Source organism: Verticillium nonalfalfae, assembly GCF_003724135.2.
Source record: "Verticillium nonalfalfae strain VnAa140/NRRL 66861 chromosome Unknown scaffold_40, whole genome shotgun sequence".
Lineage (NCBI taxonomy): Eukaryota > Fungi > Ascomycota > Sordariomycetes > Glomerellales > Plectosphaerellaceae > Verticillium > Verticillium nonalfalfae.
In genome coordinates, this window is record NW_021167265.1 from 78,043 (window position 1) to 97,897 (window position 19,855).

The 19,855-nt window shown below is 56.6% G+C and overlaps 9 protein-coding genes across 9 annotated transcripts; 4 read left to right on the forward strand and 5 right to left on the reverse strand.

Moving 5' to 3' along the window:
- Positions 1–643: 643 nt before the first annotated feature.
- D7B24_006049 (uncharacterized protein) lies at positions 644–1,768 on the forward strand (the record flags this gene model as incomplete). Its single annotated transcript, XM_028640190.1, has 2 exons — positions 644–856; positions 911–1,768. 2 exons carry the CDS (start codon positions 644–646, stop codon positions 1,766–1,768), a joined length of 1,071 nt encoding a protein of 356 aa, XP_028495594.1.
- Positions 1,769–2,184: 416 nt separating this feature from the next.
- D7B24_006050 (uncharacterized protein) lies at positions 2,185–3,373 on the reverse strand (the record flags this gene model as incomplete). The annotated part of the gene is made up of 4 exons (XM_028640191.1): positions 2,185–2,438; positions 2,509–2,841; positions 2,908–3,070; positions 3,119–3,373. The coding sequence occupies 4 exons, from the start codon at positions 3,371–3,373 to the stop codon at positions 2,185–2,187; spliced, it is 1,005 nt and encodes a 334-aa protein (XP_028495595.1).
- Positions 3,374–4,175: 802 nt separating this feature from the next.
- Positions 4,176–5,636, reverse strand: D7B24_006051 (uncharacterized protein; the record flags this gene model as incomplete). Its single annotated transcript, XM_028640192.1, has 1 exon — positions 4,176–5,636. One exon carries the CDS (start codon positions 5,634–5,636, stop codon positions 4,176–4,178), a length of 1,461 nt encoding a protein of 486 aa, XP_028495596.1.
- A 474-nt stretch (positions 5,637–6,110) lies between these two features.
- On the reverse strand, positions 6,111–7,164 carry D7B24_006052 (uncharacterized protein; the record flags this gene model as incomplete). Its single annotated transcript, XM_028640193.1, has 2 exons — positions 6,111–6,501; positions 6,566–7,164. The coding sequence occupies 2 exons, from the start codon at positions 7,162–7,164 to the stop codon at positions 6,111–6,113; spliced, it is 990 nt and encodes a 329-aa protein (XP_028495597.1).
- A 1,291-nt stretch (positions 7,165–8,455) lies between these two features.
- D7B24_006053 (uncharacterized protein) lies at positions 8,456–9,064 on the reverse strand (the record flags this gene model as incomplete). The annotated part of the gene is made up of 1 exon (XM_028640194.1): positions 8,456–9,064. One exon carries the CDS (start codon positions 9,062–9,064, stop codon positions 8,456–8,458), a length of 609 nt encoding a protein of 202 aa, XP_028495598.1.
- A 1,204-nt stretch (positions 9,065–10,268) lies between these two features.
- Positions 10,269–11,886, forward strand: SLC2A2 (Solute carrier 2, facilitated glucose transporter member 2; the record flags this gene model as incomplete). Its single annotated transcript, XM_028640195.1, has 2 exons — positions 10,269–10,373; positions 10,453–11,886. 2 exons carry the CDS (start codon positions 10,269–10,271, stop codon positions 11,884–11,886), a joined length of 1,539 nt encoding a protein of 512 aa, XP_028495599.1.
- Positions 11,887–13,406: 1,520 nt separating this feature from the next.
- D7B24_006055 (uncharacterized protein) lies at positions 13,407–14,262 on the reverse strand (the record flags this gene model as incomplete). Its single annotated transcript, XM_028640196.1, has 2 exons — positions 13,407–14,093; positions 14,161–14,262. 2 exons carry the CDS (start codon positions 14,260–14,262, stop codon positions 13,407–13,409), a joined length of 789 nt encoding a protein of 262 aa, XP_028495600.1.
- A 533-nt stretch (positions 14,263–14,795) lies between these two features.
- ARP2 (actin) lies at positions 14,796–16,100 on the forward strand (the record flags this gene model as incomplete). Its single annotated transcript, XM_028640197.1, has 3 exons — positions 14,796–14,814; positions 14,897–15,316; positions 15,370–16,100. The coding sequence occupies 3 exons, from the start codon at positions 14,796–14,798 to the stop codon at positions 16,098–16,100; spliced, it is 1,170 nt and encodes a 389-aa protein (XP_028495601.1).
- Positions 16,101–18,456: 2,356 nt separating this feature from the next.
- On the forward strand, positions 18,457–19,766 carry SSN3 (cyclin-dependent protein kinase; the record flags this gene model as incomplete). The annotated part of the gene is made up of 2 exons (XM_028640198.1): positions 18,457–18,460; positions 18,496–19,766. 2 exons carry the CDS (start codon positions 18,457–18,459, stop codon positions 19,764–19,766), a joined length of 1,275 nt encoding a protein of 424 aa, XP_028495602.1.
- Positions 19,767–19,855: the final 89 nt, after the last annotated feature.

Here is a 19,855-nt window from a genome sequence, read left to right on the forward strand (position 1 = left end):
CACCTGCCCGGGTGCTGGGTACACCTTCCTGAGCACCCCTGAGCACCTTCCCAAGGAAACTCAGCGCTAGCGCGTGCTGAGGGAGGCAAGTCCCAAGAGGCCGTACCTGCCAAACGTGCCTAATCAGGTACCTAGGGTCAGGGACAACAGGCACTCGGACATTGCGCTCCACGCGATCCCGCGACGTTACCCAACAAATTTATCGGAAAGCTGTCAAATGCCCAGACGCGAGATGGATCATCCACGGGCCAGTGCCTCGGTTCGGCATTTTCACATTCACATTCGCATTCATGTCTTCAACCACAGCCTGAGGAGCGGCCTCTGATAACACCTCATTTACCCCTCGGATGGTCAGCCCGCCTGCTGCCGCTGCTTACTCCATCGCATCAAAGTGTCCCAGCACCGCCTTCTGCATCCTTCGTGCTGTATCGCTCTGGATTGTCGCCATCCTCATCAAACTTTTAGGCGCAGCTCGTCATCGCATCGCTGATACCCTGCGCCCAATCCGACACCCAGCGGCTCACGAGAAGAAGTCCTTCTAGAGGTAGCATCGTCGGCATCAGCATCGCCAACAACGACAGACCCGTTACGGCTCGCATTTCAGCCCCTCGATATTGCCTTTGCAATGGCAGCCCTTTCCAAAATGGTGCCCTCTGTGGCCGAGCTCGATCGTATTCCTGAGCGCGTCATCCGCCTGCTCCGTCTCTCCATCTACGGCGGCGCTGCCTTTGCAGCTTACAAGATCCAGTGGAGGACTGTTCTTAAGGATTTCTTCACCGGTCCAGGGCGCATCAGCCGCATCCTGATGCTCATCTTCGCGCTGTTCAACTTCAAGAACCTGCCTGGCATGTGGACCGTACGCCGCTCCCCGCTCCCTCTTGACTGCGTCACCCCCTGACTTGCTTGACAGATCCGTCTCTGGCACGCCATCCTCTACCATTGCTTCATGCGCAAGGCTCCCCGCCTCGGCCCGCGCTCTCTCTTCCGCCCCTTGATCTCCGAATCACACGCTCCCCTGACGGAGATCGATTACAACATCCACAAGTCCAACTCGACGTACTTCTCCGACCTTGACATTGCACGCTCCCACATGGCCTCCCACCTCTTGCGCCCCGGCTTCCGCAAGCTCACACACAACACGAAGACGGGCGTCATCATCGACGACATCACGGGCAAGCCCCGCCGCGGCAACTTCGGCATCATGCTCGGCGCCGTCCACTGTTCCTTCCGCCGCGAGATCACGGCTTATGCGCCCTATGAAATGTGGACCCGCATCCTCGCCTGGGACCGCAAGTGGCTCTACATGGTCACACACTTCGTGCCCAAGGGCATCGCCCGCCCCTCTGAGTACCTCGACACCAAGTTTGGCCGCGCGCGCACGCGCAAGGGCGGTCCCGACAGCAAAGAAGCCAATGCGTGGAAGCACAAGATCTACGCTACTGCCGTCAGCAAATACGTCTTCAAGCTCGGCAGGTGGACAATACACCCGAGCTACATCATTGACAGCAGCGAGCTCCTGCCGGCGCATCCGAAGGGCCCCGAGGGTTGGCGCGGCGGACCCAACGGCGTTGGCGACGAGGAGGATCTCGGTGAGGTCGCCAACGATGGTTCGTGGGACTGGAAGATGGTCGAGAACAGAAGGCGCGAGGGAATGGTATTTGCGCAGCAGTTTGCCAACCTCGACACGCTGGAGTCGTGGTTTGATGGCGGTGATGGCGGCGATGGCAGTGCCCTCGGAAGATTTGGCTTGAGCGCGGCGTCCTGGTGAAAGACTTGCTTCCTATAGAATTAGACTTTTGTAAGATGAGTCCGGATATATCAAGTTCTAATGTTTGTTCCCCTTTCAAAGCTCTCACACGCTCTGCAGATAGACACCTCGCGGATCACTACTTATCGCGCGTGGGTGGGAATCTGTCATTTGGACGGATTGCCGTCGACTAGCTTACGTTCAGACAGACGAAACCACGTGCATATATTGCGGATTACGAGATCAGTGTACAAATTTGTCAAATATGAGGCGTTCTTGATAAGGGCGAGGCAAAACCTAGGCTTGAACACAACTGGGAGATGACGCAGATAGTATTACTATTGAACGGAGGAAACGAATACATATCGAGGCCAGATGCGAAACGAAACAAGACGTGAGATGGGAACCCCTAGACACAAAGGGCAAAGGGCCAGCAACTAGGCAAACTGCTGTCTAAAGAAGCGCTCCAAGGTCATCAACTCGGCATCCTCGCCTTCCTTTCCCTGCGCCGCAGCTGCCGCCCTCTTCAGCTCGACAGCGGCCGCCGTGTCGTTGGGTACGCCATAGTAAAGCCCGCCCGACTGCTGGCAGAAACCGAACATGCGCTGCACGGTGACAAGGGCCGTCACGCCGTACGTTTGGACGTCCTCCCAGCTGTCCATGAAGCGGAAGCGCGCCTTCTTGCCAGTGACTGCGTCTTTCGTTAGCATGGGCAAGAGATCGAGCATTTGTCCTGAGACATGTGTGGATGTGGTGCTCACCCTTCTTGTAGTCGGGGATCACGCTCTCGAGCGCCTGGGACTGGCTGATGCCCTGCACGAGCTGCCCGTTCCACCGCTCCGGCGCGAGCAGCACGCCGTGCACAATGTCGCCGTAGTCAGCGGCCATGGCGATCAGCGGCACGGCGTCGTCCGATCCGCCCCAGCGCGGGCAGCTGAAAGTCAGATACCCCTCGTCGTCGGCCTTGAAGGGCCACCCGCCAAAGATGGGAGCAATATCCGGCCAGAGGAAGGTCTCCATGTACCAGCCTGGGCTGACGTCGGTGAAGGAGACGAAGGACTTGCTACGGCCGTACTGCCCGATGGCATGTTTCTCTGGCCTATGTTAGAGGATGGTTGATGCTGCAAGGACAGAAGGGGGGCGGTTAAGAGCCCACATACCGTCAAAGGCCTGGTTCGGGAACTCGCCCTTCGTGGTCTCGGCAGCGGAGGCCATGCCGCTGAAGATAAAGTGCTGGGCGCCAGCTTCAGCGGCGGCGTCGATTATGATTTTGCCCATGTCTGTCTCGGAAGGGCCCCCCTTTTCGTTGATAGACTGTGTCTCCTAGTCAGTCACCGCACTCGCTTCGGGAACAACCAACGAAGGGCTTACAGGATCATCAGAATTGATGTTCGCAAATACAGCCCAACTGCCTTCAAAGGCAGCTTTGAGCTCATGTCCCTTGAGGCCATCGGCTTTGACAACTTGCACTCCCGAGTCGGCGAGCTTAATGGCCGCCTCGGACTCGGGGTTGCGAGTGATGCCGCGGATCCTGAAGACGCCGGACTTGTCGCGGAGGAGGGCCTGAACAACGCTGCCGCCCTGCGCGCCAGTGGAGCCGAAAACGGTCACGAGCTTGGTAGACATGATAAATTCTTGTAGTGTGGTGAGTAGTAGAGTATGAGATTGGTTGGTGCGTGTCTGTCTGGTTGGGGAGGAACATTGTACGAAACTGCACTCGGTGATGCTCTTATATAGTTTCCAGATCACCTTATGGCCCGTCGTTGACTGGTCCAACTGTCAACATGTCTAGATCTCAAGGCGAGCCCCAAGAGTTAGCTGAGCCAGCACCTTGCATGTGCTCGCTTCTGATTCTTGTTGCATACCATGGCTGCAGGCTGTCGCTGAAGCCACGGCGCAAGAGATGACGACGCTTTTCAGAGTCATCGTTGAGAAACATCGTGATTGACTAAACGGGTGCCTAAGGAGGCGTTTGCTCACTGCGTGAGTGCAAGCCTCGTGCCAGAAGCTGTTAAAGGGCCACGAATGCCAAGCATCGCGAAGTGTAGTGATCAGTAATGAAGAAACCCCAGCCCTAGCGCTGTCTTACGTCGCCAGGTCAGCCCCACGACAAATCAATAATCCGATGCTACCGAAGCCTCTACCGAAGCCGGTACAGAATAGGCCACTCCGACTTCAGCGCAATTGGCTGGCAACTTGTGGCTGGCCTGCAACGCAGACATCGCAACAAATGAACTCTATGAGTACGGCGCATCGTAGTTGCGTCTGGCCAAGTCATGCGATATTCAGACGAGGTAAACAAACGGTTACATTGCGCTCGAAGCCATTTTTGTATCTGCCTGAAATGAGGCAGCCCAACTCCCTAACCCCCAGTTCCCACATCTAATCTCGATCATTTCTTCCGCAGCGTCAGCGAGGTCCTCGCCATCTAAGCGGCCTCGTGCGAAAGCCCGGCGTATTCGCCGTCCTGCGCCGTCTCGGTGGTGTCCTTGGCCGGCTCGGTGTGCTCCCATACCTCCTGCGCCAAGGCCTTCTCCTCCTCGTTCTCAACTTCGCCGAACTTTGTAATACTGAAGTCGGGCACGTATCGTCGCTCCTTGCGCAGCACACCGCCCGACTTGCCCTTCCGCCGCCGCAGCTCCTGCTGGGCGTCGCGCTGGCGCGCCTCAGCCTCGCCAGCGGCGTCGAGCATGGTTCCCTCAAGGGAGAGGTAGCCGTGGTCTCCGCTAACGCCCACGTCGAAAGCCTTGATACGGAAGCGCACGCGACCCTTGACCTTTTGGCCAGCCTCGTCAACCCAGTAGCCCGTAGCGTGAATCTGGCGCACGGCACCGTGCTGCTCCTCGGCAGTAAAGTTGGAAACGGTGTCGTCGTGGGCGCTCGTCGCTGCGGTCTCGTCGGTGCCAAGATGGACCCAGCGCCACGCAGGCGGCAGACGCGCCGACTCGATGCTGGCGTTGAACTTGCCCCAGCACACAACGCCGACGTGACCTTCGCTCTCGAGGTTGATGCTGCCCTCCATCCACGCGCCGCGCTTCGGGACGAAGAGGTCGACGTCCGCCGTGACCCAGCCGAAGCCGACGGCGAACTCATCAATGGCACCAAGTTTGCAAACGTCCGAATCACTCGTAGCCGCGTCTTCGCGACCGGGCCGCTCAGAGACAGCGACGTTGCGGAAGCCGAGCAGAACACCGCCGAGGACTGGCACGTAGCGGTTGACCATGGGCTGGAGGTGCTGGGTCGCAGCGGCGGTGCAGGGGCCAGCCCAGCCGATGGGGTAGATGGGCAGGAAGAGGGAGACGGTTTGTGTGAAGAATGGGTATCGTGGTTTGGCGGGGGTATCGAGCGGCTGGTGCAGCCTAGATGTAGACTTGGGAGGGTTGGGCTGCAAAGGCGTGTCAATGTCCATGACGTCGGGGGTTTCGGCTTCGTCGTCTTCTGAGGATCCTGAAGCTTGGTCGGCCTCGGACGACTCTGGCGTGGCCTCCTTCTTGCCCTTCTTTTTACTGCTGCTCTTCTTGGTGCTGGTCTTCAGTTCGGACCGATCGTCTTCGTCATCGTGACTCCTGGACATGCGTCGCTTCTTCTTGTCGGCAACTTCTTGCACCGCGTCCCCCGCATCTGCTGGGTCTTCCTGCTTGCTCTTCTTTGATTTTTTCGACTTCTTGGTTGGCTTTTCAACCTCGGCGACGCTATCGTTGGCGTCTGTGTTCGCAGAAGCCGAGAGGTCTGGTGAGATTGCACGGTTGGCTGTGCTCTTGGATCGCTTGTGCTTGCGTTCGTCTGTCACAAGAGGGTCGTCCTCTCGGGATCGCTTCTTTTTCTCTTTCTTCTGCTTCTTCTCCGTCTTTTGGCTGGAAGCCACCGGAAGCTCCTCTTTTACTGCCATAGCTTCTGGACGGATTGCCGATCGTCGTCGGGGTTCGCGGGTGAGCAAGTCGTGGTGGGATGGCGTAGAGTGAACGACCGTGGGTTTTTCCCAATTGCGCCTGCTAGAAAAAAAAGTTTTGGGCGATTGGGGAAGGACACCGATTGAGACCCCTGCCACCGCTCACCTTGAGCTGCATGGTGGGGCAGTGGGGCACACCGACTCACCGGGCTCCACCACGTTCAATATTCAGACCAAGGTGCCAGCCGACCTGGTATACCACTTCATGGTACCTTAGGCAAGGCATCACCACCGCAAGAAGCCCTAGAGGTGCGAAGAGGGCTCTTGTATCTTCTTAATGGCATTTCTTGAATTGAATGACCATGACATCCCCATAGAGCGTTCGTGAAGAACACATAGTAGAGTCATCCTTGTCATTCACCCACATGGGACCAAACACATTGTGACAAAATGACTAGATTAGTATACTAGTCCTCACACCGGGAGAGTCGCTTTCCCATCCACTACTTTTGGAGTCCAGCCTGTCGCCAGCTCCCGCTTGACGGACGCCTCGAGCGTCTCGAGCTCTGCCTCCTTCAACCCAATGCTCTCATTATCTGTCTTTTCATACAGAGTGCCACCCTCGGCCCAGATACGACCCAGCGTGTACAGCGTCGCGGTGCCCGGCGTCTGGCTCCAAGCCTTTTGTTCTGCCTCCTTCAGGCTCTGCAGCGACGTGTAGGATACGTTCCACTTCTCCCCGCCCGTCTGCTTCTCGAACTCGGCGAGGATCTGTTTCGGAGTCACCTCGAAGGACTGCACCTTGATCGCCTTGCCAAACGACGCCTCGGGCTGTCGTAGGACAGCTACCACGGCCTTTCCGACACTGCAGAGCTCATTAGCCTCGCGCCTCATATTGGATTCAACACAACGGGATCGGTCTCTCTTACTCAGGCATCGTCGTGAAACCAATTTTGCCCTCACCATCCTCGATTAGGACAGCTCTCTTGCTCTCGGCATCGAAACCGCCAACTTCGGGGAACTTGTCCGATAGGCTGAAGTACATGTCACTGTACGGGCCCGTCACGACAAAGGTGTGTTCGAGGCGCTTGGTGTTTTCGCGGAGCGCCTTGCGCACCTTGAGCTTCAGCTGGTGGGGCTTCTCGGCGGCACTCGACGGGCCATATTCAATGTCGGTGCCGTACTCGGACGGAATGAACCACTTGACCGAGTCAGAAGCCTCTGCCTCGCGAATGAGGTCGATCTGGCGCTCGAGGGCGTCGCGGCCGAGCGCAGAGACGATCGTGTCGATGCCCTTGTAAAGGGCTTGGATATCTGACTTTGTCTCCAGGTCACCAATGATGACCTTGACGCCCCTTGCCTCAAAGGCCTTGACGAAGGCTTGCTTCTTGCTCGACGAGTCTTTGCGAATGAAGACTGTGATTTGTTCAAATGGGGGCTGCGCCTTAATGATGGCATCCGCGATGTAGTGCCCAATGTTTCCAGTACCCCCCAGGATGAGAATATTGGAGGGTTGGAATGGCGCCATAGTTGCGGAGTGCACGTCGTCAATGGTACAAGATGTGAAGTCAAGTGCTGGGCCTTCAATGCGAGAGATGCTGGCTTTTACTGTGAACACGACCGGGAATCAATGGTTTAAAAGTAAGGCAGTCGAGTGATGAAGTGCTGGGTCTCATATGAGGTTCTTCCCCGCTTGTTGTTGGCAGCCCCCGGTTTCTGACAAATCGTATCAATGACCGCACTGCATGAGGCCCATCCAGACCACGATCAACGACGTGCTTTAGGCTTGATCTTGACCATGATAGCTTATTAATCCCACGCCCTTCACGTCAATAATGGAGTCATGGTTTGCAGTGGGCATTTCAGAATTATTCAATGTTGTTGTTTACACATTTGATGATCATAGTACACACTAGGATTCGATCTATCGGTTGTGATCTGATCCTTTTCCGTCAAAGTCAAAGAATTTGGTCAGGGTGGTGACCCACGAAATTTAATCGCTATGAGGTGCGTTTTTGGCATACGGTATGCGATGATAGGACCCAAAGCACGTTCGATCAATCAATCTTGCTTTTGAGCGAACCGCCCTCGGTAGTCAGTTGCAGCTTTTGTGTAATCCTGTCGGAGTGATGCAGATATTCAAGAAGAATCACCGCAAATAATTTCTCATGGTGCTCTTGATCAACGAAGCGAATGCTGGCGAATATGCTTGGATGATGCATCGATGAAGAGGCGCGCGAACACAAGAAGTCTGAACCCCTTTTGTAAGCCATGTCCGTGACCATGAATGTCAAGCTAAGGTGTGTATGGAACAGCAGGACTCACGAGGGTAGCAAGTACGTAGGGTTGTGAAGGCCCGCAGTCTCTCTCTCTCTCTCTCACGATGGATTTGGAGACAGCCAAATGAAACTGCAACAACTGACTGCCTTGGGCTGACGACACTTTTCAACGGAAAACATTCACGGGCCCGCTGAAAACAATCCAGGGTATGACTGAAAAGGAAACTATCAATAATGATACTGTTAGTGACATAACATCTCGATGTCAAGATGCAGTTTGGTAGAGTATTGGTCGGATGTAGTTGAAGATCTGAAGGGCTCTGACGAAGGGGGACCAGGGGGGTGGTCGCACGGGGCGTGCCTGCTCGATTGTTTAGTGGATGGGAGCTTGTATAATCGCGTGGTCAAGAGGAAGGGGCACGGGAGGAGGGGTGCTAGTGCCCCTCCATTGGCTGCTAACCCCGCCTGTCTTACACTTACCTTTTAGGCGTACCACGTCGTCTGTGTTCACCACCCCGCCTCTACACCTCGACTTCAACGTCATGCTCGGTCCCACGACGATTTGGCAACCGCCGCACCCGACGTTGTGGGAACAGACGGCGGGGGCGACGGCGACGAGGCAGGCGACGACACCAGGCTGTCCTCGACGTAGACACCAACCTGTCCCTGATGATGTGGCGGCGCGACAATGACGACGGTGCCCCGGCCAACATTTGCATCGGCTGGCACCTGGTAGTAGTCGGTACTCGGCTCGAACCCCAATAGCCGTAGTTGTTCCTGCATGATGGCTACCTGGTCCGGCAGCGCAACCTCGCCGGCGTATATGGCGCAAGTAACGCGTCCCTCGGCATTGTCGAAGAACTGGCGGTTGTCTCGGTACAGTCGCCGCACTCGCTTCATCATCTGCCGCACGTTGGCGTCGCCCGCGTCGGGTCGCTGCGAGTGCAAGTCCGGCAGTGGCGGGATGTGAGCAAGAATGACGGCGCGCTCAGAGGCAATAGCCACGACAGAACAGGATCCCAGCCCTGCCGTGCCCACAGCCTGGTGGACGTTGAAAGGGACGAAGGCTGTCTCGTGCATGTCGACGAGATGCGTCGACTGGCGCGCCGCCCAGAAGTCAAAGGTGCCAGGGACATACGTGAAGGCCATGGTTCGGTCTGTCCTGGGAACGCGGCGCAGGGCAGCGAGAGGAGCCGCTAGGGGCAGTTAAGACAGGCGGCGAGGGCAAGCGAGAGCAAGCGAAAGAGGGCGAGCGGATGTCGGTGACATGTAGAGAGCTGGATAGCCTGCCAATGTCCTCGCTGCCTCTGACTTTAGCCTCTGGGTCTGGGCAAGGTGCTGGGCCTTGTGAAAGTGGGAAACGGGCGCTTTATGCGTGGCGAGAACGATCAAGCCTATGATTTCCACACACGAGACGATCAACGGCATGTCAAGGCGGTAGCAAACAGGCCAGGCATATGCACGTCTGTGCTGGCTGGCATGTTGGCTGGCCGGCTGCTCATGCGGGCGGGTTATGCAATCAAACCCTCAACCAGACGGCAGCCGTCGTTTTTTCCCATGATTGGACGGTGAGTGCCACAGGCAGCTGCCCGGCCCAGTCACGTCGATCCGAGGTCGCCGTTTGAACCAGCACATGATATGGGGCTATAGTTGCGGCTTTGATGGCTGATGTCTGTACTACCCCTACGTCTCAAAAGTACTGGATCGGGGCTTCTGCTGGCGTGCCCCGGAGCCTCTGAACCCCCGCGATCTGGCCCTTCAGTACAGTGCTGGCCCCCACCCCGCCAGACAGCCAGTGCATCTGGAGCTTCCACAGGGCCCCGGTCCCTGTCAGCCCTGCTATCGCTACCTGCCCATCCGCGTGTCTTAGCTCTGCCGAAGCCGACCAGATGTCCCCATCAACTGGAAGCGCACGGCTTGCTCTCATTCGAGTACCTCGTACAGGATGCAAGATCCCGTCTCGGAAGCTTTCTCGGCACCCGTTTGGCCTTCAGTATTCGGTGTTCTGGGGTCCATGTCTAGCGACTCTGACGGCCATTCGTTGATCGAATGAATCATCTTCAGAATCACGCAACCAGCCATGCTGAGGCTTGCTGCCTGCCGTGCGACAGTGAGATAGATCGCTGACGCACCGCTGGCCCGGATAGTCGTCTCCGGACTCGCCTCCCCCCCACCAGCCTCGGGGGGGGGGCGGGCGAAGCCACCTGGCGACAGCTGACCTGTCCCAATCGGTGACACGGATGCTGTTGGTCCCGCCTCGAGCCTCCTTCAGAGCTACGCAGACCTCAACGTCTTGACCGGCTCTTCCTTCTCCAACTGCACCTTGCCCGGTGTTCACCTCAACACAATCAACATGGCCCCCTCCAGTTTCAGACAGCTCGCGCACGACACCACGCTGTATCTGATCCTCTTGGTCTTGGTGTCCACATTGGGATCCCTTCAGTTCGGGTTCCATATTGTATGCCTTGACCCCTCCTCCCCTCCTCTTCCAAGTCACCTTGGAGTGCCTCCGCTCTCTAACCATGTCTACCCTCCAGGCCGAACTCAATGCTCCTCAAGATGTCATATCCTGCAAGAAGCGAGCCATACCGCAGCACTCTGATCCAGCAAGACTAGTCCGCCACGACAACTCTCCGCCAGAGAACCCGGGTTTGCTCCCCAAATGTATACCTATGAATGATGCCGCCTTCTCGACCGTCTCCTCTGCATTCGTTGTCGGCGGACTGATTGGGGCCCTGGTTGCTGGTCCTTTCGCCTCGAAGCGTGGTCGCTTGTCGGCTATGCGCGTCACGGCCCTCGTCTTCCTTGCCGGCTCCGCGTTCGAGACCATTGCCCCCAGTGTAGCCCTGCTCGTCATCGGCCGCCTCTTGTCGGGTGCGGCAGCCGGAGCTGCGACCGTTGTCGTGCCTCTTTACGTCAGCGAAATTGCGCCTCCCAAGGAGCGCGGCCTGTTCGGCTTTATGACACAGATCTCAATCAACCTGGGCATTCTCTTGACGCAGACGCTCGGCTTCTTCCTGAGTCACGGTGATTCCTGGCGCATCATCCTGGCAACCGGTGCCATTATTGCACTGGTCCAGTCTTTCGGCCTGCTTTTCGTCCCTGAGAGCCCGGCTTGGCTGGCCGCCAACGGAGACGTGAATGGTGCCCGCCGCATCTTGCAGCGCATCCGTGGTAAGGATTTTGACATTGCCGAAGAAGTCGAGAGCTGGGACGGCGAAGGACGCAGCGCAGAGCAACAAGGACTTCTGGCTCAGACCGAGCCTGAAGACGCCGACTCGGCACCACTGTCTGTAGGCAGGACAACCGGAAGACATCTTGGCTTCCTTGAGGTCGTCAAGGATCCCCTCTACCGGCCGGCCATCATTGCTGTCGTTGGCGTCATGTTTGCCCAGCAGTTGATCGGCATCAACTCGGTCATCATGTACTCCGTCTCGCTGCTTGCCGACCTTCTCCCATTCAGCTCTGCTCTGTTGACTATCCTCATCTCCGTCATTGGCCTCTTTATGACTATCGCCTGCGCTCCCCTGCCAGACCGTCTCGGCCGGAAGGCCTGTATTCTCGCGTCCATCATCGGGCAGGGCTCCAGTGCCCTGGTCCTTGCGCTGTCAATCCGTTTGGGCATCAAGTTCCTGTCCGCCATCTCTGTTGCCTTCTTTGTCGCCTTCTTCGCTGTGGGCCTGGGTCCTGTGCCGTTTATCCTTGCTTCGGAGCTCGTCGGCCAGGAAGCCGTCGGCGCTACGCAATCATGGTGCCTTGCTGCCAACTACGTCGCTACTTTCCTCGTTGCGCAGTTCTTCCCCTTGATCAACACGGCACTGAACAGCGCCCTTGGAGGCGCGGGCTGGGTGTACTTTATCTTTGCCGGGTTCGCCGCGCTTTTCGCCCTCTTCACTGTGTGGAGGATACCCGAGACAAAGGGCAAGAAGGACTGGAATGAAGTTTGGGGACGCTCGCAGAGGTTGGACTGAGCGCGCTGGGTTGCGCCATACTGACCTCATCTTGGTAAAGGCATATCAAGACGCGAGTTGAACGTAGATAGCATTATACCACCGTGTGGAATCGTCGTCAGTCTCTCTCGTCCTTGAGCGTCGTGGCAATAGCGCATAGTTCTTGTTGTCTCCGCCAAAGGTTCCCTCACATCAACCTACCGTGAGCAGTCTCTGGACTCGCATGATGGCTTTTTCATACTCCCTGATGGGTCTTGGAGCAGATATCGGGTCTCTCTTGGGCTTCCACCGTGCCAAACCGGTTTGCCATTTCAACATTTTTTTTTAATGAATGGGATGGCGAGCTTGGGCAGAATTCACCGGTAGAATACAATGCAGTTTCGTCTCTTGGATAGACCCATGCGAGGTTGAGGACTTTGGCACTTTCTCTGTCGGAACCATGAGCAGACTAGAGGCTTTTTACGGCTCTTGTTGGCCTGTAGTACTGGTGTTATAGATCAAACGCGATATGGAGTAAGGGTACGGTCTCGTCTCAGAACCCGGCCTGTTGATCAAGCTGATGATTGCCGCCAGTGTCAAACGCCAGGTGCTCTCATTGTCGGAAATGCTTTGACCAGCTGCTTTTCCACGTCAATCTGCGTGGTACAGTCTGTGAAACAAACGCACGGCGGTAGCAGCTGGATTAGGGTCATCCCTGTCGGGATACCTCATCGCCGCATCATTGGACTATTCTGCAGCCTCTAAAAGGCGCTGTGGAGAGATCCTCGGAGCCTCTTACGGTGTGGTTGAGAAGGTGGACATACAGCTTGACAAGGTGGACATACAGCCAAGCATGTGTCTCGATGACTTGGCGATCTCGCTCGGAATCGAGGACCAACCCTCGTTGTGCTGAGCAGTTTCAGTCTCCTGCAATTCCACCCCACACACTTGTGAAAGGGGACGACAATTTCATGCGGCGTGCCGACATGGAGTAGCAGACGCATGTCTAAGAAAGATCTTTTCCCACTGTGAAGTGACATGACTATGGAGCACCTTATGTGAAGTTTGTCTTCCTCGGCTTTCAAATAACTGCCAACAAGACACTTCGCAATATGTTGCTATTCCACTTCTCCTTACTTTCGCCAGTCCTGGAGGTGTCTTCGTGCAAGTCACCGGAATGGCATTCTAATTCGCCAAGGGTGCTACCAAGGGCGGCGATGCTACCCCCCAGGTCCCATCAAGCCCTGGCCAGTAAGTAGCTGCCCATTCAGAACGAGCTTGGTTCCTCACTAATGGTGAGGTCAAAGAACTTAAGCAGTGGCTCGAGAACAACACGGTCTGTATCATCATGATTGACCGCAAGTCCAATATCATGGGCTCCGAGGGCGCCACAACCGGAAAGGTTTTCACAGCAAGGCTTGATGTGGAAGTAATAATACCATCCAACCGCCCGCTCTCTCGCACCATGACAATGACTGCCCACGAGGCGACGGTGAGCTATTAATTATTCTCTTCGTTGATCAAGAAACTACGCAGTAGCCATATTGCACCAAGCCCTATTTTCACGCCTCATTCGGCTGGAACAGCCGTCTGCTCCTGATCGTCTGCTCCAGCTGCATGATGCCTGCTTTGACGCCATCAACAACGTAGATGTTGCCGCCCTTCTCCTTTCCATACTGCGCAACGGCCGTGGACCGAATAATGTCCTCCAGCCCAGCCATGCCTCCACACCCCATCGCAATGCAGCTGACGCCGCCATCGCCGAGGAGCTTCCTCGTCGCCTCCTCAAGCTTGGCCTTGACCTCCTCCGGGCTCACGTGGTGAAAATCACCCGCAGTCAGGCCCGATGAGACGACACCCTTGAACTTGGTGTTGCCGCCGCTGCCAACCTGGCCCAGATAACCCGTCACGCCGTCAGCGAGATGCTTCTCCCAGAACGAACCGGTCGTGACGATGCCCCACTGGCTCGGCGGCGCCCCGACAATGGTCTGCGGCAGCAACGCCGTGGCTGTGAGGATGCTCGCCTCGAATATGCCCGTCACGGCGAGGCGGTCGCCGTACTGCCTGGACAGGCGGTCGACGAGGGTGTGGACGCTGTAACAGGCGACGAGGACGCCGTCGTACTTCTCGAGCTCGCCAGAGTGAGCGAGGTCCTTGAGGACAATCTCGGTGCTGCTTTCTATGTGTTCGCCATTGTCGATGCTGGGGGGACTTTCTGGCGGGGCTGTATAGGTATAGACTTTGATAGACTTGGAGACGGGAAGGGAGTTGAAGTAAGCCTGCTATCTGGTACCGCAAGCGGGTGGCCTGACTTACATCGTTGGAGGTCATGCCTTTGACGGCTGTTTCCATCCCATGGGTCATGTCTTGGGATGAATTAGGGTTAATGACCAGGATATTAATCGGTCGCTGCGCCATGGTGACGGCTGATATGGAACACCTTTTGACACTGAGTGAGATAGACGTGTGTGCTGGATGATAGTCTACTCTTCTCATGGCGTTGCGCCATCTTCACCCTCCTTCACTTATCTGCTCAACCCCTCCCGTGTACGCCCTCAAGTCGCGCTTACATCATTCTACGGGATCAAGTGGGGACCTCTCCTAATTGCCGCTGATCCCGGGTGATTGGTGAAGACGATCAAACGCTCATGAGAAGCTGGTGAGTGAGTGAGCCAGCTGCGGGGTATCACGTGACAAAGCTCTCAGCCACCACTTGATGACGGGGGCGGCGGAGGCGGTGGCAGGAAGCCCAGTCGAGCAAAGGCGAGGTTGGTCGGTGCGCTGACCATACCCCACCACCGACAACGCCTGCCTTACGTAGCATCACCCGCACTCCTGATCTCCCAATCCCCTCCTCGTGTGTTGGCAAGCTTTCAGAGCCCGTGCGATCCGACATCGACTTTCTCCCTCCACCTGCAGGCTATTCGCAGCTCTCGCGAACACACTTCAAGATGGCGGAGGCACCAATTGGTATGTATCCTTTGGCCGTCCGCTGCCGCTCCGCCTGCTTTGGCTGCCGCCGACCCCGTACCTAGCTAACGACGTCACGCAGTCCTCGACGGAGGAACCGGCTTCCTCAAGGTCGGCTATGCCGCGCAGAACTTTCCCGAGTTCCAATACCCATCGATGGTCGGACGGCCGATCCTGCGAACGGAGGAAAAGGGCGACAATGACTTGGCCATCAAGGACATTATGTGCGGTGACGAAGCGGCCGCGGCGCGCACCATGCTTCAGATCAGCTACCCGATGGAGAATGGCATTGTGAAGAAGTGGGATGACATGCAGCACCTCTGGGACTACACCTTTTTCGAGAAGATGAAGGTCGACCCGCGCGGCCGCAAGATCCTCCTCACAGAGCCTCCCATGAACCCTCTGAGGAACCGCGAGCAAATGTGCGAGGTCATGTTCGACCGGTACGGCTTCGGCGGCGTCTACGTTGCGATCCAGGCCGTGCTGGCGCTCTACGCCCAGGGTACGTTCTGGAATGGAGCTTGGAAGGCGCACGCGGAAGACTAACAGACGCAGGCCTCAGCTCTGGCGTTGTCGTCGATTCGGGTGACGGCGTCACCCATATTGTGCCCGTGTACGAATCCGTGGTACTGAACCACCTGACGCGGCGACTGGACGTGGCGGGCCGCGATGTCACGCGCAACCTCATCGCGCTGCTGCTCCGCCGCGGATACGCGCTCAACCGAACGGCCGACTTTGAGACTGTGCGCCAGATCAAGGAGAAGCTCTGCTATGTCTCGTACGACCTGGAGCTCGACAAGCGGCTGAGCGAGGATACTACGACGCTCGTGGAGAGCTACACGCTACCGGACGGTCGCGTGATCCGCGTCGGCAGCGAGCGCTTCGAGGCACCCGAGTGTCTGTTCCAGCCGCACCTCGTCGACTGCGAGCAGCCGGGCATGGCCGAATTCCTGTTCAACACGATCCAGGCGGCCGATGTCGACGTGCGTTCGTCGCTATTCAAGGCCATCGTCCTGTCGGGCGGTAGCAGCATGTACCCTGGTCTTCCGTCACGTTTGGAAAAAGAGTTGAAGCAGCTGTGGCTCACGCGCGTCCTGGGCGGTAACCCTGAGCGGTTAAGCAAGTTCAAGGTCCGGATAGAGGACCCGCCGCGCCGAAGGCACATGGTCTTCCTGGGAGGTGCCGTGCTGGCCAACATCATGGCGGACAAGGAGAGCATGTGGGTGACCAAGGCTGAGTGGGACGAGCAGGGCCCGCGGGTGCTTGAGAAGCTTGGTCCTCGATAAGTGGTCTCACAGGGTGATAGGTCGCAAGGGGTTTGATTTTTTTCCAGCCACGATTAGAAGCAGAGCATGATGAAAAGAAAAGTTGATTCGACTTGGTTCTCCATCCGATCTGACCTGTTCACACGGGTATAATGCTAGCTATCCGCCTACCCAGCCAGGTAAGACACAGCAACCGTGCTGAGGTTGCATTGGCCGCGAGCATACTGTGTCGGATGGGATCATATCCGCACCGTGGTGGCGCAGCCCCGTTCGGTGTGACACGCGTGCATCTCACTTACCACAGGCAGTCGAGGTCTGACTACCTAGGGAAGGGAAGACGGGAAGGTGCCATGCCGTTAGCTCAGGTGCAGACCATCCGCCCAGTGGCCTCTCACCAGTCGCTTCCGTGTCATTTTCGCCAGACAGCAAACACCAAGGCTGCCTACCTACTCTTCCATATCCTCATCACAATATACAGACGGTTGACGACGTGTGTCAGATATACTCAGTCTCAACTGTTGGCGCATCCTCAACCCTTCTCCGCCGTCCATTTTAGCCAGTAGTGCATCACAACCACACAACGCGACTGCACTGGGCCGCCACCGCAGCTGCCGTGTCACTTCAAGCCCCCCTCCCTCGTCGGGGCAAGGAGACAACTGTTTGCCATCACCCCCAACGCCCGTCAGGTCTCCAAACGACTTGCGCCCTACCTTCGAACATCATCAGCAGGAAGCAAAACTACGCGACTCATTGCCGATTGGCCATTGGCAAACAAGGCTCACGCGTCTCTGTCTGTCCGTCCGTTCGCACGTTGCTTGATCCTGCTTGGATCGACAAACCGACCGAACGACCGACGGGCCTACGCGGCCTTCTACCCGCGACAGGTTGTTGTTGCTAAATGATCCAGCGGCATTCCCTTCACCTCCATCGGCCTACCCCACCAAACCGGTAGTTTGGTTGTCGCACTCAGCCGGCGTCCTGCTTGCCTGAACCATCTATCGGGATTCGGACGGAGAAACAGCGAGTCACTCTGGCGTTGGGGAGCCGAGCCAAGCGACCGACCGAGCCAGTTAATCGGAGAGCCACTGAGCCAACGAGCCACCAAACCCCGGACAAACCGAATGAGGGGGCAAAGGAATCTGAACAGATCCACGAGAGATTGAGCGGAGACGATGAGTCTGACGAATCCGCCATCCGCCGCTTCGGGTCCCTCTTCAGTGTCAGGGATCAGAACCGGCAATCTGAAGAGGAGTGTGCAAGCAGCTTTCGAAGGTACGTTGCATATGCGCTTTCTCTTCTGGTGTATTCGTGGCATGGCACAGCTCTCGTCCGTCCCCTCATCACCACAGTCTCTCCCAACTTGGCATCATTTTCCATCCCCTTTCCATCTTGCTCGTTTGTTGTCTTCCATGCCAATCGGGACATATGCATTCATGCCCCATGTTCCATGTCCCATGCTCATCCTTCTCTTGACCTGACTCCGGACTTATCCACTTCTGTCCACATCGTGCGAGCCGATCATGAGGGGGCGCAATCCACACTCTTTCATTCATCCATCCACAACGCACGTACGCACAAACACACACGCACACATACATCTGATCTATCCCCCTTCTTTATTTTTCCAGCCCCCCGGGTAGCTACCCGGTGACTGCCCCGGCCTCTGCTACCTGCAACCAGCCTGCGAGTGCGCATGTTCGTTTGTGCTTGTGCATGTTCCAGCCCGTAACTGGTCCCCCCCCCATCGATGCTCCACCGGCTTGCGAGAGACGCCACTTGTCTTTGGGTCGCCTGAGCGTGGGGAAAAGGACTGCATCCATCCACTTCGTCGATTTTTTGGATCAATTCCATTCAAGACCAGGTCAGGTCGGGCAGCTTAGCCACAACAGGTCGGCTCTCGCATTCTGCCTTCCAACCCCTCGAACCCCTGCTGTCGGGTATTGCTTTTTTGGCGCGCTCTACCGACCTACATGCACGCTGCACTCATATGAGCGCTTTCACTCCCCCCCTCGTGTGCGTTTCGAGTCTTTCATCTTCCTGGGATTGTTTTGGCCCATGCCACAGTCGGGATACTCGACGCACTCGAACGTACCCGACATCCGGCGGTGTGAGCCTTTGGCCGGTTCTCCATAGTGTACCACACCACGCCACCCTATCGAAGGGGAATCACGGACACTACAGTCTCGTCTCACCAGTTTCTTCTTCATAAGATCCGCATCATCAAATGGGCAGGCTGCTTTGATATTTGTCTTTATCTGCGAGTGCAAGCGGCCACTTGTCTCTCACCTCCTTGAATCCTCAGCCATGTGGAGAGGCGTCGGATACGGCGGGCTTCACAGTTCCTGTACATGACCTACATCCTTACTTTCACGTCATCATGTGTTACACTACGTCAGGGGCTGACAATGTGTTATAGATCCAACAGATCGAGGTACCGGGCATGTTGCCTACCAGTCCAAGGTACGCGTCATAGAGAGGTACAAGGTCATTGGCTTCATTAGCAGCGGAACATATGGCCGTGTCTACAAGGCCGTTGGCCGGCAAGGCCAGAAGGGCGAGTTTGCTATCAAGAAGTTCAAACCCGATAAGGAGGGCGAGCAAATCTCGTACACGGGCATTTCTCAGAGTGCCATCCGCGAGATGTCGCTTTGCAGCGAGTTGAAACACCCCAACGTTATCAGACTCGTCGAGATCATCCTGGAGGACAAGTGCATTTTCATGGTGTTTGAATATGCGGAGCACGACCTTCTCCAAATTATCCACCACCACACACAACAACCCCGGCACCCAATTCCTTCGCAGACCGTCAAAAGCATCATGTTCCAGCTGCTGAACGGATGCCAGTACATCCACTCCAACTGGGTTCTGCATCGCGATCTGAAGCCCGCCAACATCATGGTCACTTCGGCTGGGGAGGTCAAGGTTGGCGATCTGGGCCTTGCCCGCCGCTTTGACAAGCCCTTGCACTCACTCTTCAGCGGTGATAAGGTCGTCGTCACTATATGGTATCGCGCTCCCGAGCTCATCCTAGGTTCCAGGCATTACACGCCTGCCATTGACATGTGGGCTGTTGGCTGCATCTTTGCAGAACTGTTGTCCCTGCGCCCCATCTTCAAGGGGGAGGAGGCCAAGATGGACAGCAAGAAGACTGTTCCGTTTCAGCGGAATCAGATGCAAAAGATTGTGGACATCATGGGTCTGCCGACCAAAGAGCGCTGGCCGCTATTATCTTCCATGCCAGAGTACGCCCAGCTCGCGACGCTGCAGCCACCCATGTCCTCTGCACACCATCACCACCGGAGCCATCATCAAAGTCTGCCACAGGGCTCCAACCTTGAAAAGTGGTATTGGAGTACAGTCAGCCAAGGTGCTGCGAGCAATGCATCGCAGGCGTCGCAATCTTCCGGACCCCTTGTGTCTCTTGGCGTTGAAGGCTTCAAACTTCTCTCGAGTCTGTTGGAGTATGACCCTCTGGAACGACTTACAGCCGCTAAGGCGCTGCAGCATCCGTTCTTCAGCACGGGTGACCGACTGACCGCTGGGGCGTTCGAAGGGCTGAAGAATGAGTACCCTCACAGGAGAGTGAGTCAGGACGACAACGACATCAGGACGGGTAGTTTGCCGGGCACTAAGAGGAGTGGTCTGCCTGACGATTCATTGAGGCCGTCAAAGAGGGCGAAGGAGTGACGACCTGGAATCATAGGCTTATGGCTTCGAATTTTGATTGTTGGTTACGCTGGCATTGGCGTTCTGCATGGGCTGTAAGTGGATAGGTT